General features: G+C 51.4%; 1 protein-coding gene across 3 annotated transcripts; it reads left to right on the top strand.

Moving 5' to 3' along the window:
- The first annotated feature begins 397 nt into the window (after positions 1–397).
- Jup (junction plakoglobin) lies at positions 398–27,734 on the top strand. 3 transcript variants are annotated; one of them, XM_027428163.2, is made up of 15 exons: positions 398–555; positions 11,949–12,164; positions 14,863–15,122; positions 15,314–15,552; positions 17,508–17,709; positions 18,539–18,683; positions 19,074–19,177; positions 20,285–20,623; positions 21,648–21,803; positions 22,021–22,140; positions 23,796–23,946; positions 24,057–24,178; positions 25,773–25,812; positions 25,996–26,161; positions 26,907–27,734. In XM_027428163.2, the coding sequence occupies exons 2-14, from the start codon at positions 11,957–11,959 to the stop codon at positions 26,145–26,147; spliced, it is 2,238 nt and encodes a 745-aa protein (XP_027283964.1). In that variant the 5' UTR covers positions 398–555; positions 11,949–11,956; the 3' UTR covers positions 26,148–26,161; positions 26,907–27,734. The 3 variants fall into 3 exon arrangements, with proteins under 3 accessions (XP_027283964.1, XP_027283966.1, XP_027283967.1); XM_027428165.2 differs by having other exon boundaries at positions 402–555; positions 11,952–12,164; XM_027428166.2 differs by lacking the exon at positions 398–555 and adding an exon at positions 4,249–4,323.

The raw sequence follows: 27,734 nt of genomic DNA, 5'->3' as shown, positions 1-27,734 counted from the left end.
CCTGACTCACCTGTTGGACAGGTAGGGGGAAGGGGAGAGTAATGAGTCTTACCTGCTCAGGGCTAGGGTGGGGCAAGACACGCCCCACCTGTTCCATTGGCTTTTTCCTTAGTTTTACTGACAGCCCCCTGTCCAATCATAAGGAAGAAACTTTCTATTTGCCAATGGATGCAGAGTGAGGATGAGACCTCAAGTTGGCGTCCACCCCAGAGCCGACTGGCAGTCCCTGGGGCCAATGGTGAGCGCATAAACAGAGGCGGCCGTGGTAAAGGTCCGGGCGCGAGGCTCCGCCCCCCCGATAGGATAGTCAGGCTGGGCAGCCAGTGAGCTAGCCTCAGCGGGTGGGAGTCTCCTTAGGGGGCGGGGCTTAGAGGGGGCGAGAGGTGTGGCTTGGCTGTCAGGTCCCTTTGCCTTTTGTTCGGTTACTGAGTTGCTGCCTTGGCCAGAGTCCGGAGCAGCCGCCGCCCGAGCGCGCCGAGCTCAGTTCGCTACCCGCGCCGGCTCCCTCCCGGCCCAACCCCGACCCGACCCGGCCCGGCCCGGCTCCACGCTCAGGTACATCCGATCGGGGTGCATATCACTGCGGGCAGAGAAGGGACAGCAGGCGGCCCAGAGGCGGGTTCCAGCAGTCTCAGGGCAGGTGAGGGCGGGTGCCAGGGAGCGCACCCTGCACCGGCGACAGGGGGCGCGCTGGGGTCCTGGGCGCGTTACCCTTGGGATGAGCGATCCGGGTTGGAGCGTCCCTCCAGGCTCCCAGAACTGCAGGTCTGAGACGGGCGGGGAGGAAATAGGGCAGGTGCTTCGGAGTTCGCGCCTCCCCCAGGGCCCGCGGAGCTTGCCCGACGCTGCGTCCCTGACTCTGGCCCCGAGCTGACGGGGCAGACTTTGACCCGCTCCGCCTGGTCCTGGAGCTCAGGGTGACAGATTTTACCGCTCGGGAAACTTGCTGGCTAGTCTCTTTGGGGCCACCCTCACCCCACCCCACGCGTCATCCTCGCTTTCCCTCCCTCCCTACTCCCCCAGGCCTGGGTGGGGCCCTATTGTCTGCGCCCAGCTTACCCAACTGTGGGGGCCGAGTGCACATTTTCCCAGAGACGCGGTTCCCACCTGCTGAGCAGAGCAGGTGAGCGCTTGGAGGACCGAGGCCCTGCCTTTCAGCTCCGAGCAGTACCTGTGGCGCCTCCCTCCGCTCTAGTATCTGCGGGTCTATGCCTTCTCCTAACGAGGTGGGATGGGGTAACAGGGGAACTGGCAAAGGGTCTGGGCTCCGTGCCCTACCGATGTCAGACACTGGTGGCTTGGCCTGGAGTCTGGGCCAGTAGAGAGAATTAAGAAGCGTTCGCCCAGTTTTCGGTAGCTGTGTTTTTCGGAGTGTTGATAGGGAATCAGCGATACCTTTTTTTCTTTCTGCAACCCATTATTGCTGAGAAATCACTCCAAACAAACTTTCCAGGAGAAAGTAGCCATGGTAGCCTTCTCTAGGGTTTTCCTGTCTCCTTGCTCAGAGCTGATTCCAGGCTTGGGGATGCTTCTTGGAGGAAAGCCCTTTCCCCCAGCCCAACTCCAAGCTTGAACATGGGCCACTGCCTGCGCTTTGACCCTGTTGTCCCTGCCCCCACCTCCATCCTGTTTGCTAGGCCCCCAAGGCCTGAGGTGAGGACCTACGGTGTGTGTGTGGGGGGGGTGGGTGCTGAAAGGGGAAGTGTCTTCTTCCTCCCTTTTCACCTCCTCCGGGGATCACCACACCCCCTTATATGAGGCCTGCTAAGTGCCTCCCAAGCTCTGCCCCTTCCCCAGGAATGGGGGTGGGGCACAGCAGGGCTGGGCCAAACTGAGGAAGATCGGGAGAGTGATTAGTTTTACCTCAACCCCCATTCCACCCCCAATTTTATTTAGCTGGCTGACAATTGAGGCAGGAGTGCATAGGGCAGGGATGTCGCTTGCCATTCGCTGGGTTTCTAAATTATGAAGGTGCAGAGGATTTACCAGAAGTCCCTTCTCCTCCCACCCTTTTCCTGAGTGTTTGGCGGGGAAAGTGGGACAGGAGGAAGTCTTTGCTGTGGAAGGCTTCTTCCATGCCAGGCACCCTCAGGCGGAACAGTGTGAGCGCCCTCCCCTTGTCCCCGGTGTGCTGAGAGCTCATCTCTGGCTGGAATTGTGAACTTATACTAGGCTTGCTGCTCTGGTTTATGCAAATTTGAAGTGGGGTCTTCTCATAGGTATTTGGAGCCCAGACTCCTTGGGGAACAGAGCAGGAATGCCAGGGCTAGGCTGGGGCAGAGGGAAGATGGGGCTAGGGCCATCTGTGCCTCTTGCTGTGACTCACCTGGGAAGACTTAATACTTGGTTGTGGATGGAGAGTGGGGGTGGAGATCAGACCCTCCCCTGGAGTAACCCCTTAAGTGAGGGTCACCGTCGGTCGGTCCTGTGGGTGGTAAAGTATGTGTGTGACCACCTCTAGGAAGCACCAGGGGCATGAAGTTTAGGCCCAGGCAACCTGTCTTTCCTCCTCTCTGTGCCAAGGTGGAGGAGGGGAAGGCATTGTAATTACGTGAGCTAAATGATTAGTTTAGCTAATCTGGTTTGTGGCTGTGATGAAAAGACAATACTGAGTGGGGAAGTATGGCTAGGAGGTGCCTGGCCCAAGCTGGCTTCTGACTGGACAGGAGGGAGGGGAAGCAAAGGTAGGACCCGATTAGTCATTTCTTACCAGATCAAGTCTGGGCTTGGGTGACAGGAGCCGCCCCCACACCCCAGCTCCACCCTATTCCCTCCCTCTGGAGCCGTCATCTGGCCTGCTAGGGTTGAGCTTGGAGAAAGCAGCCTGTGGGAATGGAAGGTCACACGGAGCCTGGTTGACTGTTTCCCTTTCCTGGGGGCCCACAGGCCTTTGCTCATGAGAGGAAGGCCTGTCCTCAAGCAGAACTACTTTAGAACAAGGTGACACATTTGGCTGGTCCACAGAAGATCAGTGATCCAGAGAAATAGTCTAATGGGGCAGTCTGGGTACTGGGGCATGGGCTTGGACCCAGCTAGCCTGTGTCTAAGCAGTGTCTGGTTACTTATGTAGGGTAGGTCAAAGTGTCTTGCCTTATCGAAGCTCAGCAACCTCTTTGGCAAGCATGAATAATAAACCCATCTACCCAGTAAATACTTGATTGATGGTAACTCAAAGCTAGAAGACTATAAGATGCCTTGCAAGCCCTTTCACTACGATTCCCACTGATCATGTGTGCCTTGTAGGCAGGTGCAGTTAATTCCATCCTCGGAAACTCAGGGAGGGGTAGGAACTTGCCCAGTGTTGCACAGTTAGACTCAAGGGAGCCTTCTCTAAGCTCAAGCCTCATTCTGCAGTTTGACTCCACTACAATTAGTGAAGGATTCTTTTTTTTTTCTCATTTCTTTTAGGTGCTAAGGATCAAACCCAAACTAGGCAAACTCTTTCCCATGGAGCCCCATCCTCAGCCCTGGATGGGCCCCCCTCCACCCTTTTTCCTTTCTCTACATGAGAGTCTCATGTAGCCCAGGCTAGCCTCGGAGGTTGATTTTGGAACTCTTTCTTTCTTTTTTATTTTATTATTATTATTATTATTATTATTATTATTATTATTATTATTATTATTTGAGACAGAGTCTCAACATGCAGCCCTGGCTGGCAGTCCTAGCCTAGAACTTGCTATATACCCCAGGCTGACCTGGAACTCAGAGAGATCCACCTGCCTTTGCTCCCTGAGTATTGGGATAAAAGGTTTGCCATCATACCTGGCACACTTTTTAGAATTATTATTTATTATTATTAACTTATTTATTTTTGTGTGTGTGCCTGTGTGTTTGATCATGCACAGGACATGGCACGTCTGTGGAGTTCAGAGGACAGTTTTTTCAGGGGTTATTATTTTTCCTTCCTCCATGGTCCAGTGGATCCAATTTAAGACTTAACCCAATCAGCCATCTCACCAGTGAGACTTTGAACTTGTGATCCGCCTGCCTCTACCTCCCAGGTGCTGGCACTACAGGCATGCAGCACTGTAAGTGGTCTATACAGCTCGGGATCGAACCCACAGCTTCATACATGCTAGGGCAAGCACTCTACAGAGTAAGCTACATCGTTAGCCCTAACTGGAAGCTGTCTACTGCCCCTTTTGGAAAATCTCAGCTCTACAGATAGAAGGGAGTTCAGAAAAGTCCTGCTAGACATGTGGGGGTGGTGAAGGCGGGACAGGTTTGTCAGGTGGGGGTGACTCATCGTCCTGGCTGCCAGCACTCTGAAACCTCCCCAGTGGTTGGTGGACAGGCAGCGCCTCAAGACCAGGAACTGTGAGGGTAGGAGTTAGGGGAGGCCAGAGGGAGGAAAGCATGGGTCAGAATTTTCTGAGCTGGACCCTGTATAGGAGGTGGGAGTTACTGGCTTCATGAGTGTCCTGGGCTTTGCCCAGTTAAGGGGGGGTGCTCTCTGGGGGATGGAGACGTATGAGTCAGATATAGGCCTGGGTGAGTGTCCTGCTAGATCATGCCAGGTAGCACAGCCAGGCTGCTTGGAGAGAACTGGCTGTCCTGGCTGGAGACCCTAGCATCTGGGCTGTGATAACTGCCACAGGAGGGCCTTGTTGGGGGAGTAGGGTGAGAGGTTGTGGGAACTGCCTGTCATCCAGAGCCCTAGTCCTCCCTCAGGGAGGATTTGGTGGCGCATGGTCTTCTTAGGTATGACTGATTTAGGCCCCTCTGCCAACCCAGCATCTGGCCTGAATGGGCCTGAGAGTTTAGTCTGTGTACTGGTATAACAGAAGACTGAAGCTCTTAACCACCACTGTCATATTCTTAAGAACAGGAGGGGAGTCAGTGGTGGTGGTTCACACACTTAATCCCAGCACTCAGGAGGCAGAGGCAGGCGGGTCTCTGTGAGTTCAAGGCCTCCCTCCCTGGTCTATAGAGTGAGTTCCAGGACTGGCTCTATAGCTACTAAGAAACCCTGTCTTGAGAAAGCAAAAATAAATAAATAAATGAATGAATAAATACAAAGACCAGGATGGTAGTCGGATGGTGGTGGCAACGATGCATGCCTTGAGTACCAACACTTGGGAGGCAGATCTCTATGACTGTGAGTCTGAGGCCAGCCTGGTCTACAGAGTGAGTTCCAGGACAGCCAAAGCTACACAAAGAAAGAAACCCTGTCTTGAAAAACAAAACAAAATCAGGAGGGAACCACAGCATAATGATTACTGATTCTAGAGAAGAAAGCGCTAAGCAAGGGGCCTTGAGAGAGAAACACAGGGAGAATGAAGTCATTATGGCTGACTGCCACACAGGGTGATGGGCTTGCAGCTTTCTAGCACCCTGAGACCATAGGTACAAGGGGGGAGGGTGTCTTTAGGGAAAGAATAGAGGCTAGACAGAAGAAAAAACTTCCTATGAAGAAGACAGCAGTGTTGAGTTGCAGAGGCCTGTGAGCTGCCATATGGGTTCCGGGAACCAGTCTGGGTCCTCTCCAAGAAAGTAAGTGCTCTTAACTGCTGAGCCATCTCTCCAGCTCTGGGTAAGAAGAAGGTCTTCCCTTGAAAGGGGAGGGGTCCAGGTGGAGGATCATAGTTGAGACAGCTTCTGAAGAGGGCTGTCCTGGCCAGGAGGCAATTCCTGTGGATGAATAGTCGGTCTGAGTCCTTAGAGGAAACTTTTTGTTTGGGACCTTTGGGGAAGAAGAACCACATGGCTGTAAGGGGAGCATCCGTAAGCCAGCATCCGGCAGCTGGCTGGCCCCATAAATCTCTGATGAGACAAGGTGGTGGGTGAGACTGGCCAGGACAGGCCACTGGGATTTGTGTGTCTGCAGATGTCAGACACCCTGAGGCCTTTCTCCTGAGACATGGTTGAATCTGATGGATGTCTGGGGATATGGACTGTCCCATTTTTCAGCAACTTCCTGGGCGAGGTTTGAAGAGAGATCTAGCTCTTTGACTGTCTGCTGTGCTAGCCTCCTGACCTCTTAACCCAGAGGAGGACACCCAGCTTTTTCTGCCTTTCCCTATGGTGAAGACACCAAAAAAATAAAATAAAATAGGAACTTACAGAGATTGACTTGCCTCTGCTTCCTGAGTGTTGGGATCCAAGCCATGTGCCACTATGCTCGGTTGATCATCAGTTTTACTTTTTTATTTTTTATTTATTTTTGGTTTTTCAAGACAGGGTTTCTCTGTTGCTTTGGAGGCTGTCCTGGAACTTGCAGACCAGGCTGGTGTCAAACTCACAGAGATCCACCTGCCTCTGCCTCCCGAGTGCTGGGATTAAAGGCGTGCTGATCACCATTTTTAAATATTTAAATTTTATTTTTATGTTCATTGGTGTTTTGCCTGCAAGTATGTCTGCATGAGGGTGTCAGAAGTCCTGGAACTGGAGTTACAGAGAGGTGCGAGCGGCCTTGTGGTTGCTGGGAATTGAACCCAGGTCCTCTGGAAGAGCAGCCAGTGCTTTTAACTGCTGAGCCATCTCTCCAGCCCCTGATCATCATTTTTTAAAGCTGAGAAGTGCACAACAGTTTGTGAGAATAAAAAGTTGTCTTTAATCTGAACTTGGTGAAGCAGCCGCCTCGAACCTTCCTTCCTTCTACTGCCCCACCCTCCGGTCCTCTGCTCCATACCTCCATCTCCCAGTGTGCACTGCATACAACGGGAGCTGGATTTACTCCTCCCTCGTACAAGGGCTTCCTGCATGTCATTCAAGCACTTCATTCTTTTGGGGGGCTGGAGGGGGCGCAGGTCAAGCAAGGTTTCTCTGTGCAGCCCTGGCTGTCCTGGAACTCACTCTGTAGACCAGGTTGGCCTCCGAGATCTGCCTGCCTCTGCCTCCTGAGTGCTGGGATTAAATGTGTGCGCCACCACCGCCAGGTTTAGCACTTTACTCTTAAGCCCCCCATCCTAGAGCCTCCCATGCCCTCACTGTGGCAAGTTTTTATTTTTCTAACATTTATTTGGGGCGCGGGCGTGCGTGCCACTGCATACAGGTGGGAGCCAAAGGACAACTTAACAGGAGTCAGTCCTCTCCTTCTACCGTGTGGATTAAACTCAAGTCATAGATCCGTTAAGCAGCAAACACCCTACCTTGCCGAACCACCTTGGAGGCCCCAACGTAGCGTTTTCATGAAGCCTTGTTGCAAAGCTTTTACTTTCTGCAGCCTGTGTTATCTGGGGACTAAGTATTCAGTCCTTTTTGTCCAGCCCTATCCCTGCAACATCATACCCTAACTGGCCGGGATCCAACTGCTGCTAATGGGGCTGCCTCAGCTCCAGTGGTGCTGGCTAGTGGCTGGTAACAGCTGGAGGGATTTTCCATTCCCAGGAGTCCTGCTTTGGGCTCATCTGCTGGCTTGGGACACTGTCCCAAAGAAAAGTGTCCTCAACAGGGATGCAGCTGCAGCTGGAGCCCTCTGCAGGGGAGCCCTGAGGTTCCCTAGGTCAGGCCACTTGGCCGGGCCACTTCCCTCTGCTACAACATCCCCTTCATTTTCCCACCCTGCTCTGTTTGCTTTGGGACGCAGCCCAGAAGAGAACAAACAGCAGCTGGGTCGTGGCCTGAGCCCCTCCCACTCCAGACCCCTTCTTGGCCATGGCCTGAGCTGGACTGTCAGACTGGAAGTGGGGGGTTGCCTTTGACTTCTCCTGTCCTGAGCATTGGTCATGCATGGCCCCTGTTCTGCAGATGGAGGCCACGGTGTCTGCCCAGGAGCATCTCACTACCATAGAACAGGTGCTGGGGGACAGTGGAGGAGTTCCCTCCTGGTATCGGCAGTCTCTAGAAGTCTCTGTGTCTGTCTGGTGGACTGTATCATAATAGAGTGTGTTTCTGTCTGTGCGACTGCTGGCTATATCCCAGCTGGATCTAAAGGCAGTGAGGAGGAAAGGTGGGGGCTGTTCTGTCTGGACTGACCTGTTGAAGGAGAGAGGCAGGGAGGCAGCCGCGTTCAGGTCACACACACAGTCTGAGAAACGGGGGTCACAAGATTAAATAGTTTGACTTGCTAGAAGGCCCATAACCAGTTAGGGGTGAGTTCTGATAGAGACCCCTCTGCAAAGATGCTCACCCACCACTCCCCTCGTGCTTTGAGATAAGCCCATGGATCTGAGTATCAGATAGGGTACCAGTCTCTGACCCAGAGAACCTGTAGGGGAGCCCAACCTTGCTCCCCATACAGTGGACCCGTGCTTAGTTTCTGCTCTGACGGCCAACATAGTCTTTCAGCAGCCTGTTTTCATGAGCATATTTCTTTCTCTTTTTTAATAATTCATTTTTATTTTATGTACAATGGTGTTTTTTTTTTGTTTTGTTTTGTTTTTTTGCTTGCATGAATGTCTGTATGAGGGCATCGGATCCCTTGGAAATTGAACTCAGGACCTCTGGAAGAGCAGCCAGTGCTCATAACTGCTGAGCTATCTCTCTAGCCCCTCGTGAGCATATTTATAGGTGTCTTACTGTCATGTAGCAGCCCAGCCTAGCTGTGCCTGTTGCTGACTGTCCCCTACAGGTGCTGGCCAGGCCGGAGGCTGTTGTCACTCTGGTAGGGTTATTTTTAAAGTCAGGACTGGCCGTCATTCTACAGGACAGCTTGGATGGAGGGTGCCTGATGCCAGCACCCCAGCTGGCTGTACAGAAGAGCAGGCATGAAAGGCGGGGCTCTTCCCCAGTCTGGAGCCAGTGGGGGAAGGGCCCTTTGCATACCCTTCAAGGGCTTGTGTCTTCTCTCTTCCTGTCTTTGAGCCACCCCCCTACTCCACCCTGTGATCTCTGAGCTAGCTTCTTCCTCTCCGCTGCCAACAATGCAGCAGAACTCCACCACTAGACAAAGGTTCCCCCATTCAACTAGGAAACCCGCCCTGTCCCTGTCTCTTGTCCCTACCCATCTCTGGCCCACTGCCTGGGCAGGGCCCCCACCACTGTCTCCCTCACTTCCAACTGGGTTCTGTCCAGGGGCTTTGCAGACGGTCTGACCTGTGGATCCAGGGTGGACAATACTTAGACCAAACTGGGTGCGGCTTCTCCACCCTGGGAATGGCCAAACCTGTACTTTTCGCTTGTTATGGAAGAATTTCCCAGGTTCTCTTGAGGAGTCAGTAGGGAGAAAGGTGAAGTTGATTGACGTCCTGTCTGATCCTGGAATACCAGCCTTCCAGCTGTTTCTGTGAGGAGTTCTGGTGTGTCCCCTCTCTTGCTCACTCTCAGTCTTCCTTTCGCTTGCATGGTAACACTACTGCCTTAAAATCTGAGACACCAGTGCTTTTTCTGAGATAATGGGGCCAGCCTTTCTGTGGGTGAAACCCAGAGAGGTTAAAAAAACAAAAACAAAAACAAAAACAAACCCCAGGGGTCCCCAGCATATGTGATGAAGCTGAGACCAGACCCTAATATGATCAATGCATAGGTGGGAGGTCCTCCACCTGCAAGCACCCTCATTCTTATCCTCCCCTTCTCCCCTCGGGCAGAGGACTCAACTTCCTCCAGAGGTGAACTAAATCCCAGTAAGGTAGACCCAGCATTGAGCTAAGCACCACCTTTTCTGCAGTGCGGAGCCAATCAGGAATCAGCAAAAGGCCTGCCAGCAGGGTTGGAATGCACTGGCTGTCAGAGAACTGGATGCTTGCCCTCTGATATCCTTTGACCCATGCCTGGCCCTGGGCAGCTAGCTATCCAACCCTTGGCTTCCCTTGGCTCCAGGCCTGGCCAGCTGGGCATGAGGACCAGCATGTGAGCAAACCCCTCTCAGGATGCTAGCCTTGACTACAGTGTTCCCTTCTCACCCGAGGCTGACTGTTGTGGTTTGGGATGAGCCTTCTCCTGTCTCTCTGGATCCTAGGGTTAGATGGCTATCTCTGTGGAAGGCAGCTTTGTGGTCAGACTGGGGAGCTCATGTCTGCAGGGCCTATTGTCCTACATTTCGTCCTCACCCTCTTGACTTTGCCTCCATGGGGCACTGGAGGGTCATTGCCAATGGGTTTCACCATCTCAAGAGCTTGAGTTTGGTTTTTTTGCTCCCTCCCAAGGGTGACTTCTGGGACCCACCCATTCCTCCCAAGCTCCTCAGTTCTCTCTTGGGACCCACCCTGGGGGCAGAGGACAGGATGGGGGAAGGCAGGGTTTTCCTGAGCTGGCCTCCTCCAAGCTCCTGATTTCCTACCATTGGCTTTTCGCTGCTGCTGGAGCTGGCGGGAGGGGAGCACAAGAAGGTGGAGGTAGTCTAAAATAGCTACTCCTGGCAAGTGTCTGGGAGCAGCTGTGCGCATCTGGTGGCCCAGTGCCTGCCGTCTGTGGCCTGGGCCTACTGCTGTTTATCAACCCCAAACGAAACTCTGAGTCACCCAGGGTGGCGGGAATAGAGGAAGGCGGCCGCTGGGAGCTGGTGCTGCCCTCGCCTGTTTTAGGACTGCTTGTGGCAGGGGAGGGAGGGGCTGTGTGTCCCATGAAGGGCAGGGAGAACATTCATCAAGGTCTCCTTTTTTCTCTCTGAAACAGTGTCTACCTCTGTGGCTGACTCCCACTGGTAATTCCTGTATCCCAGTCTCCCAGGTACTGGCATGACAGGCGTGTTCTGCCATGCCCCTCTGTCGTCACGCTCTGGGAAGGGGCCCCTGATTCTCTTTGTTCCTGGGGTGGCGCCTCTCGGTGCCATGCCCCACCCTCATGTTGCAGGGTTCCCCCGTCATGCCGGCCACCACCCCATTTTAGGAGTGGACTAGCCTGGGCTCTGCTCGTTTTCTGAGGTCATATTGGAGTGCAGAAGGTGGAGACCTCACTGTTAAGCCTGCCGGTCCTTTCTGGTTCCATTGCTAGCCGGTTTCTACATTTATGAGTTGGGGAACAAAGCTCTGAAACCCACGAGTGAGAATGATGGCATTTGTGAGGTGTCTGGAGGCATGTGTGAGAGATGTGGGCACATAGTAGGCCCTCAGACATTCCGTCATCTCTCTCCCTGGCCGCCTGTGTCTGGGTGGTGGTGGTTGTGATAGGGTCAGTGTCCACAGATGTGGGACCAATTAGACCAAATGGGAAGCCCACTTGAGGTGGGTGCGGACACTTCCTCATGAGCCTTCAGATGACCCCAAGTCCCCAGAGCAGGGTGAGATTCCTCAACCGCAGTGACCACCCCAGAGGCCTGCCAGCTGCTAGCCTGGGTTCCAGGAAGTGGAAACTGAGCAGCATCCTAGGGGTGAGGCAATATCCTGGTCCCCAACACTGAACACCTACTAAGTGCCATCCATAGTGGGTCCTTCTTCCCAAGCACTGTCCTCACAGCAAGCAATCTGTGAGAGTGGTGGAACCGAGAGCCGGATTGGCTTGGAGTAAGTGGCCAAGATTTGAACTGGTCTGTAGAGCTCAGATGCTGGGAAAGCTGGGCACTAGAAGAGGGGAGGGCCTGGTTAGGCTCACCTTCTGGAAAGTGAGACTCAGGAACGCTGAGGGAGCCAGGTGTGCCGGAGAAACCTGTCTGACAGCTTCCCCACCCCACCCAGTCTCTCAGCCAATGGCTGGTTGGGTGCTGCAGCCTCTGCAACCTTCCCCAGGGAGCTGCAGCAAGTCTGCAGGGCCCCTGCAGCTGCCTGAAGCCCTTAGTTCCTTTGCCACTTGAAATACTGGCTTGGGACAGACTGGTGAGTGAGCTTGGGGCTGGCCTGGAAGCGTCTGGCTGTTTCCGTCTCCACACCAGAGCTGGGGATGCCAGGCCAGGGCTTAGCCACAAAGGCTCCTCTGCAGCTCTACTCTGCCTAGGCCGGCTTCTGGTGGGCAGCACCTTTCTGGGCTGAGTGCCCTTCTGCTTCACCCCTGCACCTTGCTGTCTGAGTTCCTTGAGACTATGGTGGGGTGTCAGAAGAAGGGCAGATTTCAGGGAAGATGGCTGCAGCCAAGTTGAAACTGGAGGTGGTGTTGTCCCTCCAGCCAGCTAACATTGTGCTCTTGTTCATCCTTAGCAGCCGCCATGGAGGTGATGAACCTGATTGAACAGCCCATCAAGGTGACTGAGTGGCAGCAGACGTACACCTACGACTCAGGCATCCACTCAGGTGTCAATACCTGTGTGCCCTCAGTCAGCAGCAAGGGCATCATGGATGAGGATGACGCCTGCAGCAGGCAGTACACACTCAAGAAGACCACCACCTATACACAGGGGGTGCCCCAGAAGCAAGGTGTGTTCTCCAGGGTTGTGTTTTGTTTTGTTTTGTTTTTGTTTTTTCCATGGGGCAGGAACTCTAGCTAGATCCTGGTGGGAGGTAGATCAAGGGAGTCTCTGGTTTGAGAAGTTCCTATTCTTGGGGACTTAGGAAGTCTGAAGGGGAACATGTGGCTACTCAGAGACAGACACAGATGTCACTTCCATAACTCTGAATGTGTAGGGAAGCATAGGCTCTGCCCAGCGGTGCCAGTGGTTGGTAGAGTGGGCCCACACTTGGCTTCTGGGATTCTAGGGATGTAATAAGGAGACTTTATTGCCACCCTCAGTGGGAACGTGGGCATTATTGGGAAGACACACATCTGATGAGAGAGACCAGGAACAAACCCTCCATCCCAGTCTGGTGGTAGCGTCACAGTGTTCAAGCCTAGACGGGCTAGAGCATGACTTGCAGATGTCCCAAGGACAGGGCACAGAGTCGCTGAGTCAGTTTTGGGTCCTGACACAAAGGCGAATACTTGGCCAGTCCAGGTGCTCCTTCCTCTCTGGGACAGAGGTGCACGTAGCTCTAGGACTGTCATTCACAGATGCCCCCAGGGCCCTAAATATTCCAGGTAGTGGGATTTGGGGCCTGGACAGTTGCAGGGTGAGCAATGGCTGGTCGAGGCTCTATGAATGTGTCCCAGGTCTCCTTCCTGGCCCCAGGCAGGAGCCTGTGTGCCTGGCAGGGCCAGGTGCATGTTGGGAGCTAAAATAAAGTGTACAAGTGGGAGAGCCCTGTGGGCAGCCTCGCCTTCCCCATTCATTAGGGAATAACTCTCTGCCTGACTCTCTACTGGGGCATCGGGACATTTGTTGTGACTTTTTTTTAATAGCCCCAGCCTACCCCAGAGGTAGAACCCTGTGTTTCCCTTGAGGACCTTTGCTCCTGCCTTCTCAAAGCCACAGTCCCGTCCTGTCTCTCAATTGACTGTGTGATCTTGGGTGGTGCTCTGGGACTAATTTTGGCCCCCTGTGTATGGAGAGAGTTGCTATTTTGTGGAGGGTGAGTATATAATTAGAATGTTGAAGTCTAGCTTGTCTAATCCCATGACTGCCCTGCCGGTTACAGGTGGAGGAGGGGGCGGGACTTTGGGCACCCGAGTCCACTGCTTTTATGACCTTTGAATTCAGTGTCCTGCAAAATGGAGATAGTATTATACTTGCCTTGTAAGATGGTTGTAAGAGTAAATGATAAAGTAGGAGAAAGGTATTTAACCCACTGTCAGGCAGATGAAACACCACCATTAGCTCTTCTTTTTTGTTTGTCATTATTTGTGTGTGTGTGTGTGTGTATGTGTGTATCTGTGTGAATGTATACACATGTGTGGGCGAGGGTACCCTTGGAGGCCAGAAGAGAGCATCCTTTTTAAGATCCTTTAGAACTGGGGTTACATTGTTTGTGAGCTGCTTGATGTGGGTGCTGGGATCTGAACTCTGATCCTTGTGATAAACCATTTCTCCAGCCCCTGGTCTCATGTAACCTAAACTAAACTGTTTTGTTTTGTTTTTTAAAGATTTTATTTATTTATTATGTATATAACTTTCTGCCTCCGTGTACTCCAGAAGAAGGCACCAGATCTCATTACAGATGGTTGTGAGCCACCATGTGCTTGCTGGGAATTGAACTCGGGACCTCTGGAAGAGCAGTCGGTGCTCTTAACCTCTGAGCCATCTCTCCAGCCCATAGCCTAGGCTATCTTAAACTCATTGTGTAGCCAAGGATGACCTTGAACTCCTCTTGCTGCCACTTATGAAGTGCTTTAATTAATTACATAAGTGTCCCACCAAGCCTCATTTTATTCATTGTTGAGAGTGGAACCTTGTTAGGCAAGCATTCTACCAACTGAGCTACATTTTCAGCTATAGCTGTTAATAATTATTGCTGAGCTGGCCATGATAGCAAGGGTATATGATGTCCCCCATGTACTTGGTAGACTTGAGGCAGGATTACAAGTACAAAGTAAGTTCAAAGTCAGCTTGGGAAACAAAACATTTTTAATTTTTTAAGTGTGTGTGTATTTGCATGTATGTATGTATGTATGTATGTATGTATGTATGTATGTATATACACCAAATGGGTGCAGTACTTATGCTGGCCAGAAGGGAGAAGCCCAAACCTCCTGGAACTCCAGTAAGCTATGGCTTTGAGCCACCATGTAGGTGCTGGGAATGGAACCTTGGTCCTCTGCAAGAGCAGTAAGTGCTCTTAACTGCACAACCATTTCTCCGGCCCCCAATTTTTTTTTTTTTTTTAAGACTGGGAATATAGCTCAGTGGTTAGATGCTTGCTGAGCAAATGTGAGGCCCTACTTTTACTCCCCAGAACTGTACTGCAGAACAATATGCAGTACTACATATATAACAACATATTGCTGTAGACATTTTTTGTAATGATAGTTGTCAGACAAGAGTCTTTTCAAAGCAAGTCATGGCTGTGATCTTAGTTGTCATAGAGTTCCCTGTGCTGGGTGGGCTAGATGGGCCTCATGCTATAAATAAAAGCAATGGCAAAGATGATTTCCCAGAACCTTGTTAGGTATAGAGTCCTGAGTGATGCCCTATACTTTGATGGAGCACGAGGCAGCTTGGAGCCGTGTCTGTGTGGCTTACCTTGCTCTTCAGGGTCCCTCTAAATCTCCTGTAGCTCAGTCCTTGTGTCATTTGTCTTCCAGGTGACCTGGAGTACCAGATGTCCACGACGGCCAGAGCCAAGCGGGTGCGGGAGGCCATGTGTCCAGGTGTGTCAGGCGAGGACAGTTCTCTACTGCTGGCCACCCAGGTGGAGGGGCAGACCACCAACCTGCAGCGGCTGGCAGAGCCATCCCAGTTGCTCAAGTCGGCCATTGTACATCTCATCAACTACCAAGATGACGCAGAGTTGGCCACCCGGGCCCTGCCTGAGCTCACCAAGCTGCTCAACGATGAGGACCCGGTCTGTGAAGGGCCTGGAGGTGGGGTGGGATAAAGTTAGCTGTCCCCAGAGGGAAGGAAGCCATGAGGCTGGCTCCCCACAAAGTGTCTGGCTCATCTAAGCTCTGTGGAAGGATGTCCTGTCCTTTGCCTTCCTTCCCTCTGTGGAGGAGTTGCCTGGACTGTATGCTCAAGGTCTCATACTTCCTTTAGGTAGTGGTGACCAAGGCGGCTATGATTGTGAACCAGCTGTCCAAGAAGGAGGCATCCCGCCGGGCCCTAATGGGCTCGCCCCAGCTGGTGGCGGCTGTGGTGCGCACCATGCAGAACACCAGTGACCTGGATACAGCCCGTTGCACCACGAGTATCCTGCACAACCTCTCCCACCACCGGGAGGGGTTGCTCGCTATCTTCAAGTCTGGAGGCATCCCTGCGCTAGTCCGAATGCTCAGGTAACTTGCTCCTCTGTTGCACAGGCGTCAGGGGCCTCCCAGCATCCTTTTATACACACATGTGAAGCACCACACCCATCCTGGCTCTCAGCTGCTCATAGCCCAACCCAGAGACAGTAACGTAAACAACAGGCTGACTGTTAGGATCTGTAAGTTGTAGCAACAGAATGGTTGAGATTGCCCAGAGGCAGACTCGTACTGAGGGCAGGGCTTTGACAGATGGGTGGATTTGGTCAGCCTTGATCAAGGAGAGGCTATCCTAGCAAGAGAAGAGCATGTCTGAGCCCCACCCGACCATGCGATTTTTTTCTCCTCTTTCCCGGCTGAGATGAGTGGGAGTTCTTTGAGGGGAATTTCACTCCCCTCTGTAGCTGTCACGGGGCCTCTGCTATGTGACCTTACACACAGTAGTGACTCAGCTGTTCAGGGACCTGGTATATAATTAGGACGTGCAGGACCTCAGAGGCGGGAGTGAAGATGCGCTGTGTGCTGATGTCATTAGGACTGCGCTCGGCTGGCCATGGTGGTGCTCACCTTTGATCCCAGTCCTCAAGAGGTAGAGATCTCTATGTATTCCAAGCCAACCTGGTCTATACAGAGAGTTCTAGGCTAGCCAGGGCTGCATAGTGCATAGTGCAAACTGAAAACCCGTCTTAAAAAAAAAAAAAGGAAGAAAGAAAGAAAGAGTGGGACTGGATCTTGAGGGGAGTAGAGACACTGGGTGGGGAGGAGCTGATGGCTCAGTCAATGAGGAGTTTACCTCTCAAGCATGAGGACCCAGGTTCAATCTCCAGCACCCATGTAAAAATGCTGGATGCAGTAGAGGGCATTTGCAGCCCCTGCCCTGGGGAAGCAGAGACTGGAGGAAGCCCTGGAGCTTGCTGGCCAGCCAGTTTAGCCTAAGGAGCTTGGGCCAGTTAGAGACCCTGTATCTGAGGAGGGGGATTGTGTTCCTGAGGATGACACCTGAGGTTGTCTTCTGACCTACACACACACACACACACACACACACACACACACACACACACACACACACAAATTAAAAAGAGGGGCTGTGCTCAAGAAAGAATGACACTTTAGGGTATTTCATTTAGATACCTCTGTCAAAAAAGTTACTGGTTATCCCAGAAGGAGCCATTTTAAATACCATAAATACTCCAGCATCTAAGGTATCCTCATTGTCTCCATCTCTTCCTCAAGTTGTTGTATCTGCTAGTCAAAATCCTGCCTCTGTCTTCCCTGCTTTTCGATCATCTGGTTCAGAGAAACCTGACAAAGCTGCATCTTGAATTTAGACTAAATGAGCCAGTTTTTAAATAACGGGGCATTGTTTTAACTCCCATAAAAATTTTAACTGTTTATTATACTGTTGAAAACATACTGTTCATACTGTGTGTCTGTGTGTGTGTCTGTGTCTGTGTGTGTGTGGTGTGTTGGGGTGTGTGTGTGTGTGTAGGTGTATGTGTATCTTCATTAGCTTGCACAAGACTTTGTTTTCTTGGGGAGGGCAAAATATACCATTTCACTCATTGGTGTGAAGATGTTTTCCAAGATTCTTTGTTTAAAATATGTCATCAAAATTTACCTGTCTATATAACATAAATTTAACAAAGTCAAGTTTGACTAGTTTAAGTAAGCTAGCCTTTTCATAATTATATTGATGTTTCTTCTTAAATCTGGACTGTTGTGGTGTATCTACAGTATAGTATTCTGTGTCATTGGTGACATTTTATTTTTGTTTCTGTAATGCATTAAGAAAATGCAGTCCATGGTGTAAAATTGTACATATTCCTTAAATCCCTAATAATCTGTACTAAATATATGTACAAAGAACAAAAAAAAAAAAAGAATGACACTTTAGTAAAGGGATATTTGCATAGGGGTGATGATTGGGGGTGAGCTTTCTGACTGGGGTCTGGGGAGCTGACTCAACATGGATTCTGCCTACTCCTCAGTTCTCCTGTAGAGTCTGTCCTGTTCTATGCCATTACCACGCTGCACAACCTGCTGCTGTACCAGGAGGGCGCCAAGATGGCGGTGCGCCTGGCAGATGGGCTGCAGAAGATGGTACCCCTACTCAACAAGAACAACCCTAAATTCCTGGCCATCACCACTGACTGCCTGCAGCTCCTGGCCTATGGCAACCAGGAGAGCAAGGTGGGTCCCTTCACCATGGCTACAGTATCCAGTGGCTTCAGGCCACTTCCCGGAAGGCATACTAATGTGTATATAGATGAATGTGTCTCATATCCTGTTTCTGAATTCCTCAGAACTAATATTTTAAGGTTTGAGAAAAAATTAGGGCTAGGGATATAACTCAGTGATAGAATACTGCCTAGCATGCTGAATGATTCAATCCCTAGAATTGAAAAAGGCTGGGGGATTGGGGTGGAGAGATGGCTTGCAGTACCCATGGCGGCCAGAAGAGGGTGCTGCATTCCTAGAGCTGGCATTACAGATCGTTTTAAGTCGCCATGCGAATGCTGGGAATCAAACCTAGACTCTCTGGAAAAGCAGCGAGTGCTGCTAACAGCTGAGCCATCTCTCCAGCCCTCTCTGTGTGTTTTACACAGGGTCTCACTATCTATCCCAGGGTGACCTGGAACCCTAACTCTCCTTGTAGTCTTCTAACTGCTGGATTAGAGGTGTGGAACACCAGAGCCAGCAGGGCTAAAGGCCTTTTTCTTTTTATTTATTTGTTTCTAAACACTTCTAGACTTTTACTCAGTGTGTTTGTTCTCTTTCCAAAAGGGTTACATCGTGTTACCCATTACACTGCCTTTAGTGACAATGCTGTGCTAGACTCCCTTTGCTAGATCCTTGCCAGCATTTGGTATTAATAGTTTTTTTCCCCAAGATATTGGCTTATTTGATAGTCACCAAAGTCTTAAAAGGTTAATAATGAGAGCTCCATCACCCCCTCACACACGTGAACACATAGGTGTGTGAGCCTGTTATCCTACACTCTGCCTTTCCCTCCCCACAGCTGATCATCCTGGCCAATGGGGGACCTCAGGGGCTTGTGCAGATCATGAGGAACTACAGCTATGAGAAACTGCTCTGGACCACCAGCCGTGTGCTCAAGGTGCTCTCTGTGTGTCCCAGCAATAAGCCCGCCATTGTGGAGGCTGGTGAGTGAGAACCTCAAGGTGGCCTGTTGGGGACTAGAGAGGTGACCATAGCTTAAGAGCTCTTGCTACTTTTCCAGAGGACCTCAGTTTGGTTCCCAGTAACCACATTCGGTGACTCACAACTACCTGTAGCTCAAATTCAAGGGATCTGATGCCCTCTTCTGGCCTCCATGGGCATTGCACATCACATTACACAGACACACAGACACACAGACACACAGACACACACACGAATAATAATAATAATAATAATAATAATAATAATAATAACCCTTTAAAAGTAAAATTATAGAGGAGTGACCTGTGGGGTCAGGAGGATTGGGGTAGGGCCCCTGCCCTGGCAGCAATCTGGCCCCCCTAAGGCTGACAGGACCTCTGTCCCATCCCCAGGTGGGATGCAGGCTCTGGGCAAGCATCTCACAAGCAACAGCCCGCGCCTGGTGCAGAACTGCCTGTGGACTCTACGCAACCTCTCAGATGTGGCTACCAAGCAGGTAAGTCTGGGCCCGGGCCATTCTCTGAAACCATATTGTCAGCCTACCACCTGGGCATATGACCTCGGGGACCTATGAGAAGAGGAAGGAGGCTGACATCTTTAAGTTGGGGTTCAGGTGATGGTGATGGGACAATTTGAGCCTTGACCCTGGGACAGGAGCAGTACTGTTCCATAAAACTCAAGTACAGGGGCTCAGTGGTTAAGAGCATTTGTCTGTATCTCTAGTTCCAGGGCATCTGATGTCCTCTTATAGCTTTTGAGAGCGCTAGGCATACACACATGGTGCACAGATATACAGGCAGTCAAAACACTAACCTCACAAAATACTAACACACACAAAACACTAACCTCAGAGCACTGCTGATTCAGGGCAAGTTGCTGGCACCACCTTCCAAGCAGACTGTATCCATGTGTTTACCCATCACCACCACCTAGCAAGCACCCTTCATTCTGCATGGCTTCTGTAGGCAGGAGCTGAACTGACTTTAACCCTCTTAGCTCCCTAGAAGGGGATCCTGCAACCCCATTGGTTGTGGGAGAAACTAAGGCTCAGGGAGTTAAGAGAAAGCCCATGTTGAGAGCTATTAGATGGCAGAGCTTGCGTCCTGACCCATGACTGTGTGTATCTCTGAGACCGATAGTCTTTTGGATCCACCACTAGACCCACACAGCCCTCCCTGGGAGAAGAGAGGTTTCTGAGTTGGGGATTTTTCTCAGAAGCAGATTTAGCTTAGGGATCCCTGGTGTGACAGAGAAGACCCAGCCAGGTGAGAAGTATGCGACAGGGGACCAGCTGACCACTGAAGCCTATGACCTCCTTGCTAGCTTCCTCTTGACCAGAGGCCTCCTATGGCCAGCAGGGATGGAGCACATGGGATAGAGGAAGGACCATGGGCTTGGAGGCAGGCCTGCAGCTGTGGGTCTGTGGGAAGATCTCCAGGAGAGGCTAACAGCTTTCCCCAGGGCGTGGAAGGCCATGGGGTGAAGGTTCCTGGCCACATAAAAGCAAGACCAAGCCCTTCAGCCTATCCGCTGCCCTCAGACCTACTGGGGAGGCTGTGTAGAGATGACGTGTTCCTTACGCTTCATGCTCTTCCTGTCTCAGGAGGGCCTGGAGAGCGTGCTGAAGATCCTGGTCAACCAGCTGAGTGTGGACGATGTCAACGTCCTCACCTGTGCCACAGGCACCCTCTCCAACCTGACCTGCAACAACAGCAAAAACAAGACGCTGGTGACACAGAACAGTGGCGTCGAGGCACTCATCCACGCCATCCTGAGAGCCGGTGACAAGGATGACATCACAGAGCCTGCTGTCTGTGCCCTGCGTCACCTTACCAGCCGCCACCCGGAGGCTGAGATGGCCCAGAACTCTGTGCGCCTCAACTATGGCATCCCGGCCATTGTGAAGCTGCTCAACCAGCCCAACCAGTGGCCACTGGTCAAGGTACCCACTAAGGGCCAGGACACAGGAGACCTAGCGCACTGGCTCAGAGAACAGGAAGGAAATACCACTCCCAGCACTTTCTACTTTCACAATGTCTGCTCCAGAGACCTAGAGTTCTTTTGCTTACCTGGTTGTTGCTCTATTTGTTTTATTCTTAATTTTTAAAATTTTGTATTAGAAGACTGGAGAGATGGCTCAGTGGTTACTCTTCCAGAGGTCCTGAGTTCAATTCCCAGCAGCCACAGGGTGATTCACAACCATCTGTAAAAAACAAGGGAACAACACCCTGTAGGTCACACACATGTATTAACACATTTTTTAAAGTAAAAATATTTATTAGAGTTACTAATTTTATTTATTTTGAGACACCATCTCTCTATGTAGCCCTGGCTGTCCTGGAACTCACTCTGTAGGCCAGGCTGGCCTCAAACTCAATTCTCCTGCCTCTGCCTCCCAAGTGCTGGGGTTAAAGGCCATCCATCAGGCTTGGCTCTGGCTGGTTTTTGAGACAAGGTCTGTGGGATGTAGCCTAGGCTGGCCTTAGACTTGCGATTCTCCTGCTCAGGCTCCTGACTGCTGAGAATACCATAGGCATGCCCCACTTCCCTTCAGTGAGCTAGATGCAATTAGTTTAAAGATTAGAGTCTCAAGTATCCCAGGCTGGCCTTAAATTGTAGCTGAGGGTCGCCTTGGTCCTCCTGCCTCAGCCTCACTCAAGTGCTGGAATGAGAGCCATGTGCCACCACATCTGGTCTGTGTAGTCCTGGGACTCAAACCCAGGGCTCGTGCGTCCTGAGCGAAAGCCCCGACCTTAGGTCTAGGTTCTTTCTGTCCTCTGCCTACAGCCGCCCCAGCTCCCTCCCCCAAGCAGAGCTTCTCAAAGTTCCAGCTACATGAGTAGCTAGGACTCTCCTTATCCTGTTGTCACTGCGCTGGGACTGGGTTTTCAGAAGAGATAGTATTGACAAAATACCTGAAGCTGAGGAGTTGGAATACCTTTGCTCACTGCCTCCTTCCCTGCCAGGCAACCATCGGTCTGATCCGGAATCTGGCCCTGTGCCCAGCCAACCATGCCCCGCTGCAGGAGGCCGCAGTCATTCCCCGCCTCGTTCAGCTGTTGGTCAAGGCCCACCAGGATGCCCAGCGACATGTGGCCGCAGGCACCCAGCAGCCCTACACGGTAGATGAGCCTAGTGGCGACTGAGATAGCCTTCTTGGAGGGGCTGGGGCGGGGGTGTCCTCAGAGTTTGTGTGTATATAAGAAGAAGTGTGTGTGTTGACATCAACGCCAACTCCAGGGACTAGTGAGCAGTGTTAGGGTCCTGGTCGGGGAGGTTGCGGCTTTGTCCAGGGCCCCCTTGTCCCCATCCTCGTGTTTCACGGCCCTTTTCATGCAGGATGGCGTGAGGATGGAAGAGATCGTAGAGGGCTGCACTGGAGCCCTCCACATCCTCGCCCGGGATCCCATGAACCGTATGGAGATCTTCCGGCTCAACACCATTCCCCTGTTTGTCCAGGTGAGTCTGGTACAGATGGACAAAGATACGTCCCCAGAAGCTGCTGGGGGTTTGGGGATGTGTGGACCGGGCTTGTCTAGGACTGTTTAAGAGCGGATGAAGCTCAGAAGCAGGGGAGGTGAGATGCAGTCACTCGAGCATTAAGAGCATCCGTGTGTTCAAAACAACCCGAAAAGCACAAACCTGGACTGTGGGAGCCATTGTCTCAGCAGACAGCAGCTCATTAACGCCGGGTCCCAGCAGTGCTGTGTGGGCAGAGTCAACAAGTGGCTCCCAGGTGGCTCATAAGCAAACAGGGTTCAGCCCAGGAGTTTACAGAAATGAAATTTAGCCCCCAGTGAGAGTCCATTTTCCACTGTCAGATTGGCCAGCAAAGAAGATACTTGAGGGTCGGGTGAACTGAGCATCTTGTGCCCTGCTTGGGGGGATGGGCAGCCTGGGAACTGCTGTTGCAGTGTGAAGGGAGTCTTGGAAAGATTCCTGTCCTTTGACCTGGAATTCAAATCTGACTCCCTCTTGAGGAAATCATTGAACATAACTTAAATGGCAGAGGTTTATACAGGGAGATAAATAACAATTGCGGACACAGCTGTTGCAAACAAACTCTTTGTCTAATGGTAAGGAAATGGTCTGGAAGGAAACCATTGGGCGCGGTGGCACATGCTTGTCATTCCAGCGCTCAGGAGTGGAGGCAGGGGATCAGCCATGCAAGGCCAGCCTTGGATACTTAGTGAGCTTAAGGGAGACAGCTCTAGCTGTCTAATAGCAAGACCTTATCTTTTAGATGAAAAGCTAAACAAACAGAAGAATAGCTTATTATGTCATACAGCCAGCCATATGCAGTAGGGTGTGTTTGTTTAGGGATGTGTTTATTCTGTTGTGTGGGTTTGAACTCAGGGCCACATGCAAACCTGGAGGCAAGCACTCTACCCCTGAGCTACATCCCCAGCCCAGGAAGAGGGTTCTTTTTAGAGTGAAGGACTCATCCTATCCTACCTTCAGTGGTAATGGAGTCGTCTTTCAGTTGTTAGCAATTATCTGTCTCTCATCCATATGAAGTTATAGGTTTGGAGGGCAGGTTTTGAAATAATACATAGGAAAATGCCTTATTCTACCATGGCAGACAAAAAAAAAAAAATGGAATCAAAATTATTAGTGGGGCTGGGGAAGGCTTAGGCAATGAAGTGTTTGCTGTGCAACTATGAGGGCCTGAGTTCAGATCCCCAGCACTTGGGTATGGTAGCCTATGTTTGTAACCTAGTGAGCCTAGCCAGACAGGGAGCCTCAGGTTCAGAGAGAGACCCTGTATGAAAAAACTGAAAGGAGCTCGTGACTTCAACCTCTGACCTTCATACACCAGTACATGTACCCACATACATGCTTGTGTGCCCCAAGACACAATCGCCATGATACACACATGTATTACACACTTGTGCTCATATACTCCGGCACCCAGACACACACACAAAAGCGTGTATAGTGTGTAATGATAGACTGTGGTAAAAACACAGTGGTCAGGGACTGATGCTGGTCTGCATTTTCCACTTTATTTTTCTACTTTCTAAGATGGCTGGACAGGGAGAGGGTGGGCAGCGCTGTTGGTACCCAGCGTGGCTTATCTCCCGTCTCCCGTCCACCTGTGTCCTCTCTCCTAGCTCCTGTATTCCTCCGTGGAGAACATCCAGCGTGTGGCTGCCGGAGTGCTGTGTGAGCTGGCCCAGGACAAGGAGGCTGCTGACGCCATCGATGCGGAGGGCGCCTCTGCCCCTCTCATGGAACTGCTCCACTCCCGCAATGAGGGCACCGGTGAGGGGCTGAGACTGTGGGCAAGCGCCCAAGGGAGGAGGCTGGGCTCTATTCCTCCCGCCATGGTAGGGGCAGCCTCTGACTTGGACCTCACTTCCCTCTCTGCTCAGCGACCTATGCCGCCGCTGTCCTGTTCCGCATCTCGGAGGACAAGAACCCAGATTACCGGAAGCGAGTGTCTGTGGAGCTCACCAACTCGCTCTTCAAGCACGACCCAGCTGCCTGGGAGGCTGTGAGTATGACTGGGCTTGAACGTCTGATTGAACAGACTGCGTGGGGGCAGCTCATTGATCTCTGAGGAGGCTTAGCTGACCTCAGAGATGTAAGTTTAGTTTTCAGATATTTGGGGTTTGTTTGTTTTTGGTATATAGTCTTGTGTAGCCCAGGATAGCCTCTAACTCAATATTCATCTCAAGGGTGATTTTTTGTTTGTTTTGTTTTGTTTTTGAGACAGGGTTTCTTTGTGTAGCCCTGGCTAACCTAGAATTAGCTCTGTAGACCAGGCTGAAATACAAACTCAAACTCAGCTGCCTCTGCCTCCCTAGTGCTGGGGTGCTGGGACTAACGGTGTGTGCACCACTATCTGGCTGGATTTTGAACTTTTTTTTTTAATTTTATATGCCAATCCCAGTTACTTTTTTTTTAGATTTGTTTATATCTATTTGCATGTGTGCCCGAATAACAGAAGAGGGCATCAGATTCCATTATAGATGGTTGTGAGCCACTATGTGGTTGTTGGGAATTGAACTCAGGACCTCTAGAAGTGCATCCATGCTCTTAACCACCGAACCATCTCTCCAGCCCCCTGATTTTGAACTCTTGTTTTTTGTTTTTGTTTTTTGAGACCAGGTTTCTTTAGAGTACCTTTAGAGTCTGTCCTGGAACTTGTTCTGTAGACCAGGCTGGCCTCTGTGTGCCTCTGCCTCCTGAGTGCCGGGATTAAAGGTGTGTGCACCACCACTGCCCAGCTGATTTTGAACTCTTAATCCTCCGGACTCCACCTCTCAAATACTCTGATTTAAGGGTGTCATGCCTGGCTAGATTTTTATTTTATTTTACAATGGGGTCCTTTATGACATAGAGGTAGTAGATTGAATTATGTCTGGTTTTTGTTTTAGTTTGTGTGTATGCTTTTGTTCGTTTGCTTGGCTTTTTTTTTTTTTTTCCAGTGCTGGGGGTCATACCAGGGCCCTGTGCATGCCCTGCAGGGACTCTACCGCTGAGCTGTATCTACAGCCCTGGGTGGTGTTTTGAGATAGTCAGGCATTGCACAGTCTCGCTCTGTACCCCCAGGCTAGCCTGGAATTTGCACCAATCCTCCTGCCTCAGTCTCCCAAGTCCTGGGATCTCAGGCGTGAGCTACCCCACTATTCCCAGCTATGTATCTCTTTTACCCCCATGAAGATAAAGGATTTGAGAATGGGTGCTCTCACTCTGTGTGTGTGTGTGTGTGTGTGTGTGTGTGTGTGTCGGGAATGGAACCTAGGGCCTTGGATATGCTGGACAGGTACTCTGCCACTGACTTACACCTACATCCAGGGTTGCCTTGTTCTAATTTGCACACAGGTACTGTGCAAATTATCCAGGTGCACCCTACCTGCACTTCTTACCTCCACTCCCTCCCCATAGCTGCTCTGGCTTGTGGGAGCCCAAGGCATTAGTGGTGAGACCTCTACCCAGGGCAGGGCCCAGGGACACTGGTGCTTTCTTTTCCTCCTCTGAGGGGTCTCCTGACCCCTTGCTTGGAGCACCTCTCTGTCCTTTGGTGGAAAGGCAGTGCAGAGGATATTTTCCCACACCTCCTATGTCTTTCTGTCCTTCCTCAGGCCCAGAGTATGATCCCAATCAATGAACCCTACGCGGATGGTAAGTGTGTGGAGCGCCACCCGAGAGCCAGTGGCTGTGTGGGTGAGAATGGAAACTCATGGTGGCTGTTGGGTTCCACTTTACATCCCTGAAGTGTGGGGGGGTGTGTGTGTGCAGTGGGCCTACTCTGCTGCCATGTATGGTCTGCAGATCCCTGGACAAGCCTTCCTTTTTCATCCCCAGACATGGATGCCACCTACCGTCCCATGTACTCCAGCGATGTGCCTCTGGACCCCCTGGATATGCATATGGACATGGATGGGGACTACCCCATGGACACCTACAGTGACGGCCTGAGGCCTCCCTACCCCACTGCAGACCACATGCTGGCCTAGCTGGCTCCACCTCAGTATGGCCCCTTCCTGTCTTGCAGCCTTGCCCTCTCCCTGTAGCTGTGGTTATAGTGACACCTGCTTTTCCTCTCTGAATGGTCTGGTGGGGACCTTTCCATTCTGGGCTGTAAACCCTGGCTTCGGTGGGGTGGAGAAGGCATTTGGGAGTCCTAAGCTTTTTAATCTGTTGTGCTCTGGCCCACCTTTATTATGATGATAATATTATTATTATCATTGACAAGGTTTTACTCTGTTTCAGGCTGGCCTAAAATTCACTATGTAGCCCAGGCTGGCCTCAAATCTATGGCTTTTCCCCAGCCTTGGTGACATCGTCATGCCTTTTTTTGTCACCCTTTTCCCCCTTTTGTCACACTGGGAATTGAACCTGGAACTTTGTGTGTGCTAGGCAAGTGCTCTACCACTGGAGTGCATCCCAGCCCTGGTTTTGCCTTCCGTTAAATTGAAATAGTCTGGTTAAACTAGCCTTTAACTCAGTCTGGAGCCCAGCCAGGCATGCCTTGAACTTAGGATCTTTCTGCTTCAGCCCCATAAGGAGCTGCACCGCTGGAGGCTCGCTCCTTTGTACTTGTCCCTTGTTTGGCACCCAGATCCTGCCCCTCCAGCTACTTTTAAGCAAATAAGGAGAAAGGCCAGTTTTTCGGGAGTGGTAGGCAGGTGTCACAATAGCAACCTGAGCGATTCTAGGGGATGCAGGCCTGCCAAGCAAGCACCTGATGATCCCTGTGTCTACCTGCCCCGCAGGAGCTGTTTCTCACCTGGAAAGCTCTCGAGCAGACTGTGGGAGGAGACAGAAAAGTACCCGAGCCCCAGGAGCCAGCCTGGACTTCCTGCTGAACCCATGCTCCAGAGAGTTCCTCCATAGCGTTTCTTGGGATGGTGTCTGCTCCCGCTTTTCTGCCCTGGGCTGTGGATCCAGGCCCACCCAGCACCTTCTCCCGTCCCCACTATGGCTATGGCCACTAAAGCTTTAGACTCAGCCGGTGCCCTTGCACAGCAACCCTCTCAGCTCTACTCCAGCTGCCTGGCCCTCCCGGGCTTCCTTTTTTTTTTTTTTTTTTTTTTTTTTCCCCTGGGGCCAATTTCTCACTGAACTTCAGCATCCAACTGCCCCCATCTGGGATATCCAAGACACAAACAGGTTCAAAGCCCCAACAAACTCCTGACATCTGAAGCTTTTTTTTGAAAAGTTTGGTAACCTTCCAGGGAAAGAGAGTGGGGACTCCAAGTACCCCCTCCAGGACCTGCCCTTCTCTCCAAGATGCTAAGTCTGCTTTGCTCCTCTCCAAGGGAGCTCTTGGCAAAGCCCCCTCTCACCCTGCCCTCCACTAGCCCAGCTGACCTGCACAAGTGCTCTAGCTCACCCCTCTGGTGTGGTGAGGGGCTTTTCCTCTCCTTCCTGTTTGACTCCCACACTGCCTCCTGCACATGGGTTTGGGGGGACTGCAAGGTGGGGGAGCCCCATCAGAGAGTTTTATTATGATTGCTTTATGTTTTTGGTTATTGGTTTTTCTTTTCTTTTTGTTTTTGTATAGACCAAAGCAAAGAAAATAAAATAACACACAGATCCAA

Source organism: Cricetulus griseus, chromosome 7 (genome assembly GCF_003668045.3).
Source record: "Cricetulus griseus strain 17A/GY chromosome 7, alternate assembly CriGri-PICRH-1.0, whole genome shotgun sequence".
In the NCBI taxonomy this organism is placed as follows: Eukaryota; Metazoa; Chordata; class Mammalia; order Rodentia; family Cricetidae; genus Cricetulus; species Cricetulus griseus.
Note: the sequence above shows the minus strand (reverse complement) of the source record. Positions and strands in the feature narration are given on the sequence as shown.

What these genes read in the sequence shown, in the direction of transcription:
- Jup (XM_027428163.2), top strand. Translation starts at nt 11,957, where the DNA reads ATGGAGGTGATGAACCTGATTGAACAGCCCATCAAGGTGACTGAGTGG. An exon ending in GCACCCAGCAGCCCTACACG is followed by an intron (nt 21,804 to 22,020) that starts GTAGATGAGCCT and finishes CTTTTCATGCAG; the next exon opens with GATGGCGTGAGGATGGAAGA. An exon ending in ACCCAGCTGCCTGGGAGGCT is followed by an intron (nt 24,179 to 25,772) that starts GTGAGTATGACT and finishes GTCCTTCCTCAG; the next exon opens with GCCCAGAGTATGATCCCAAT.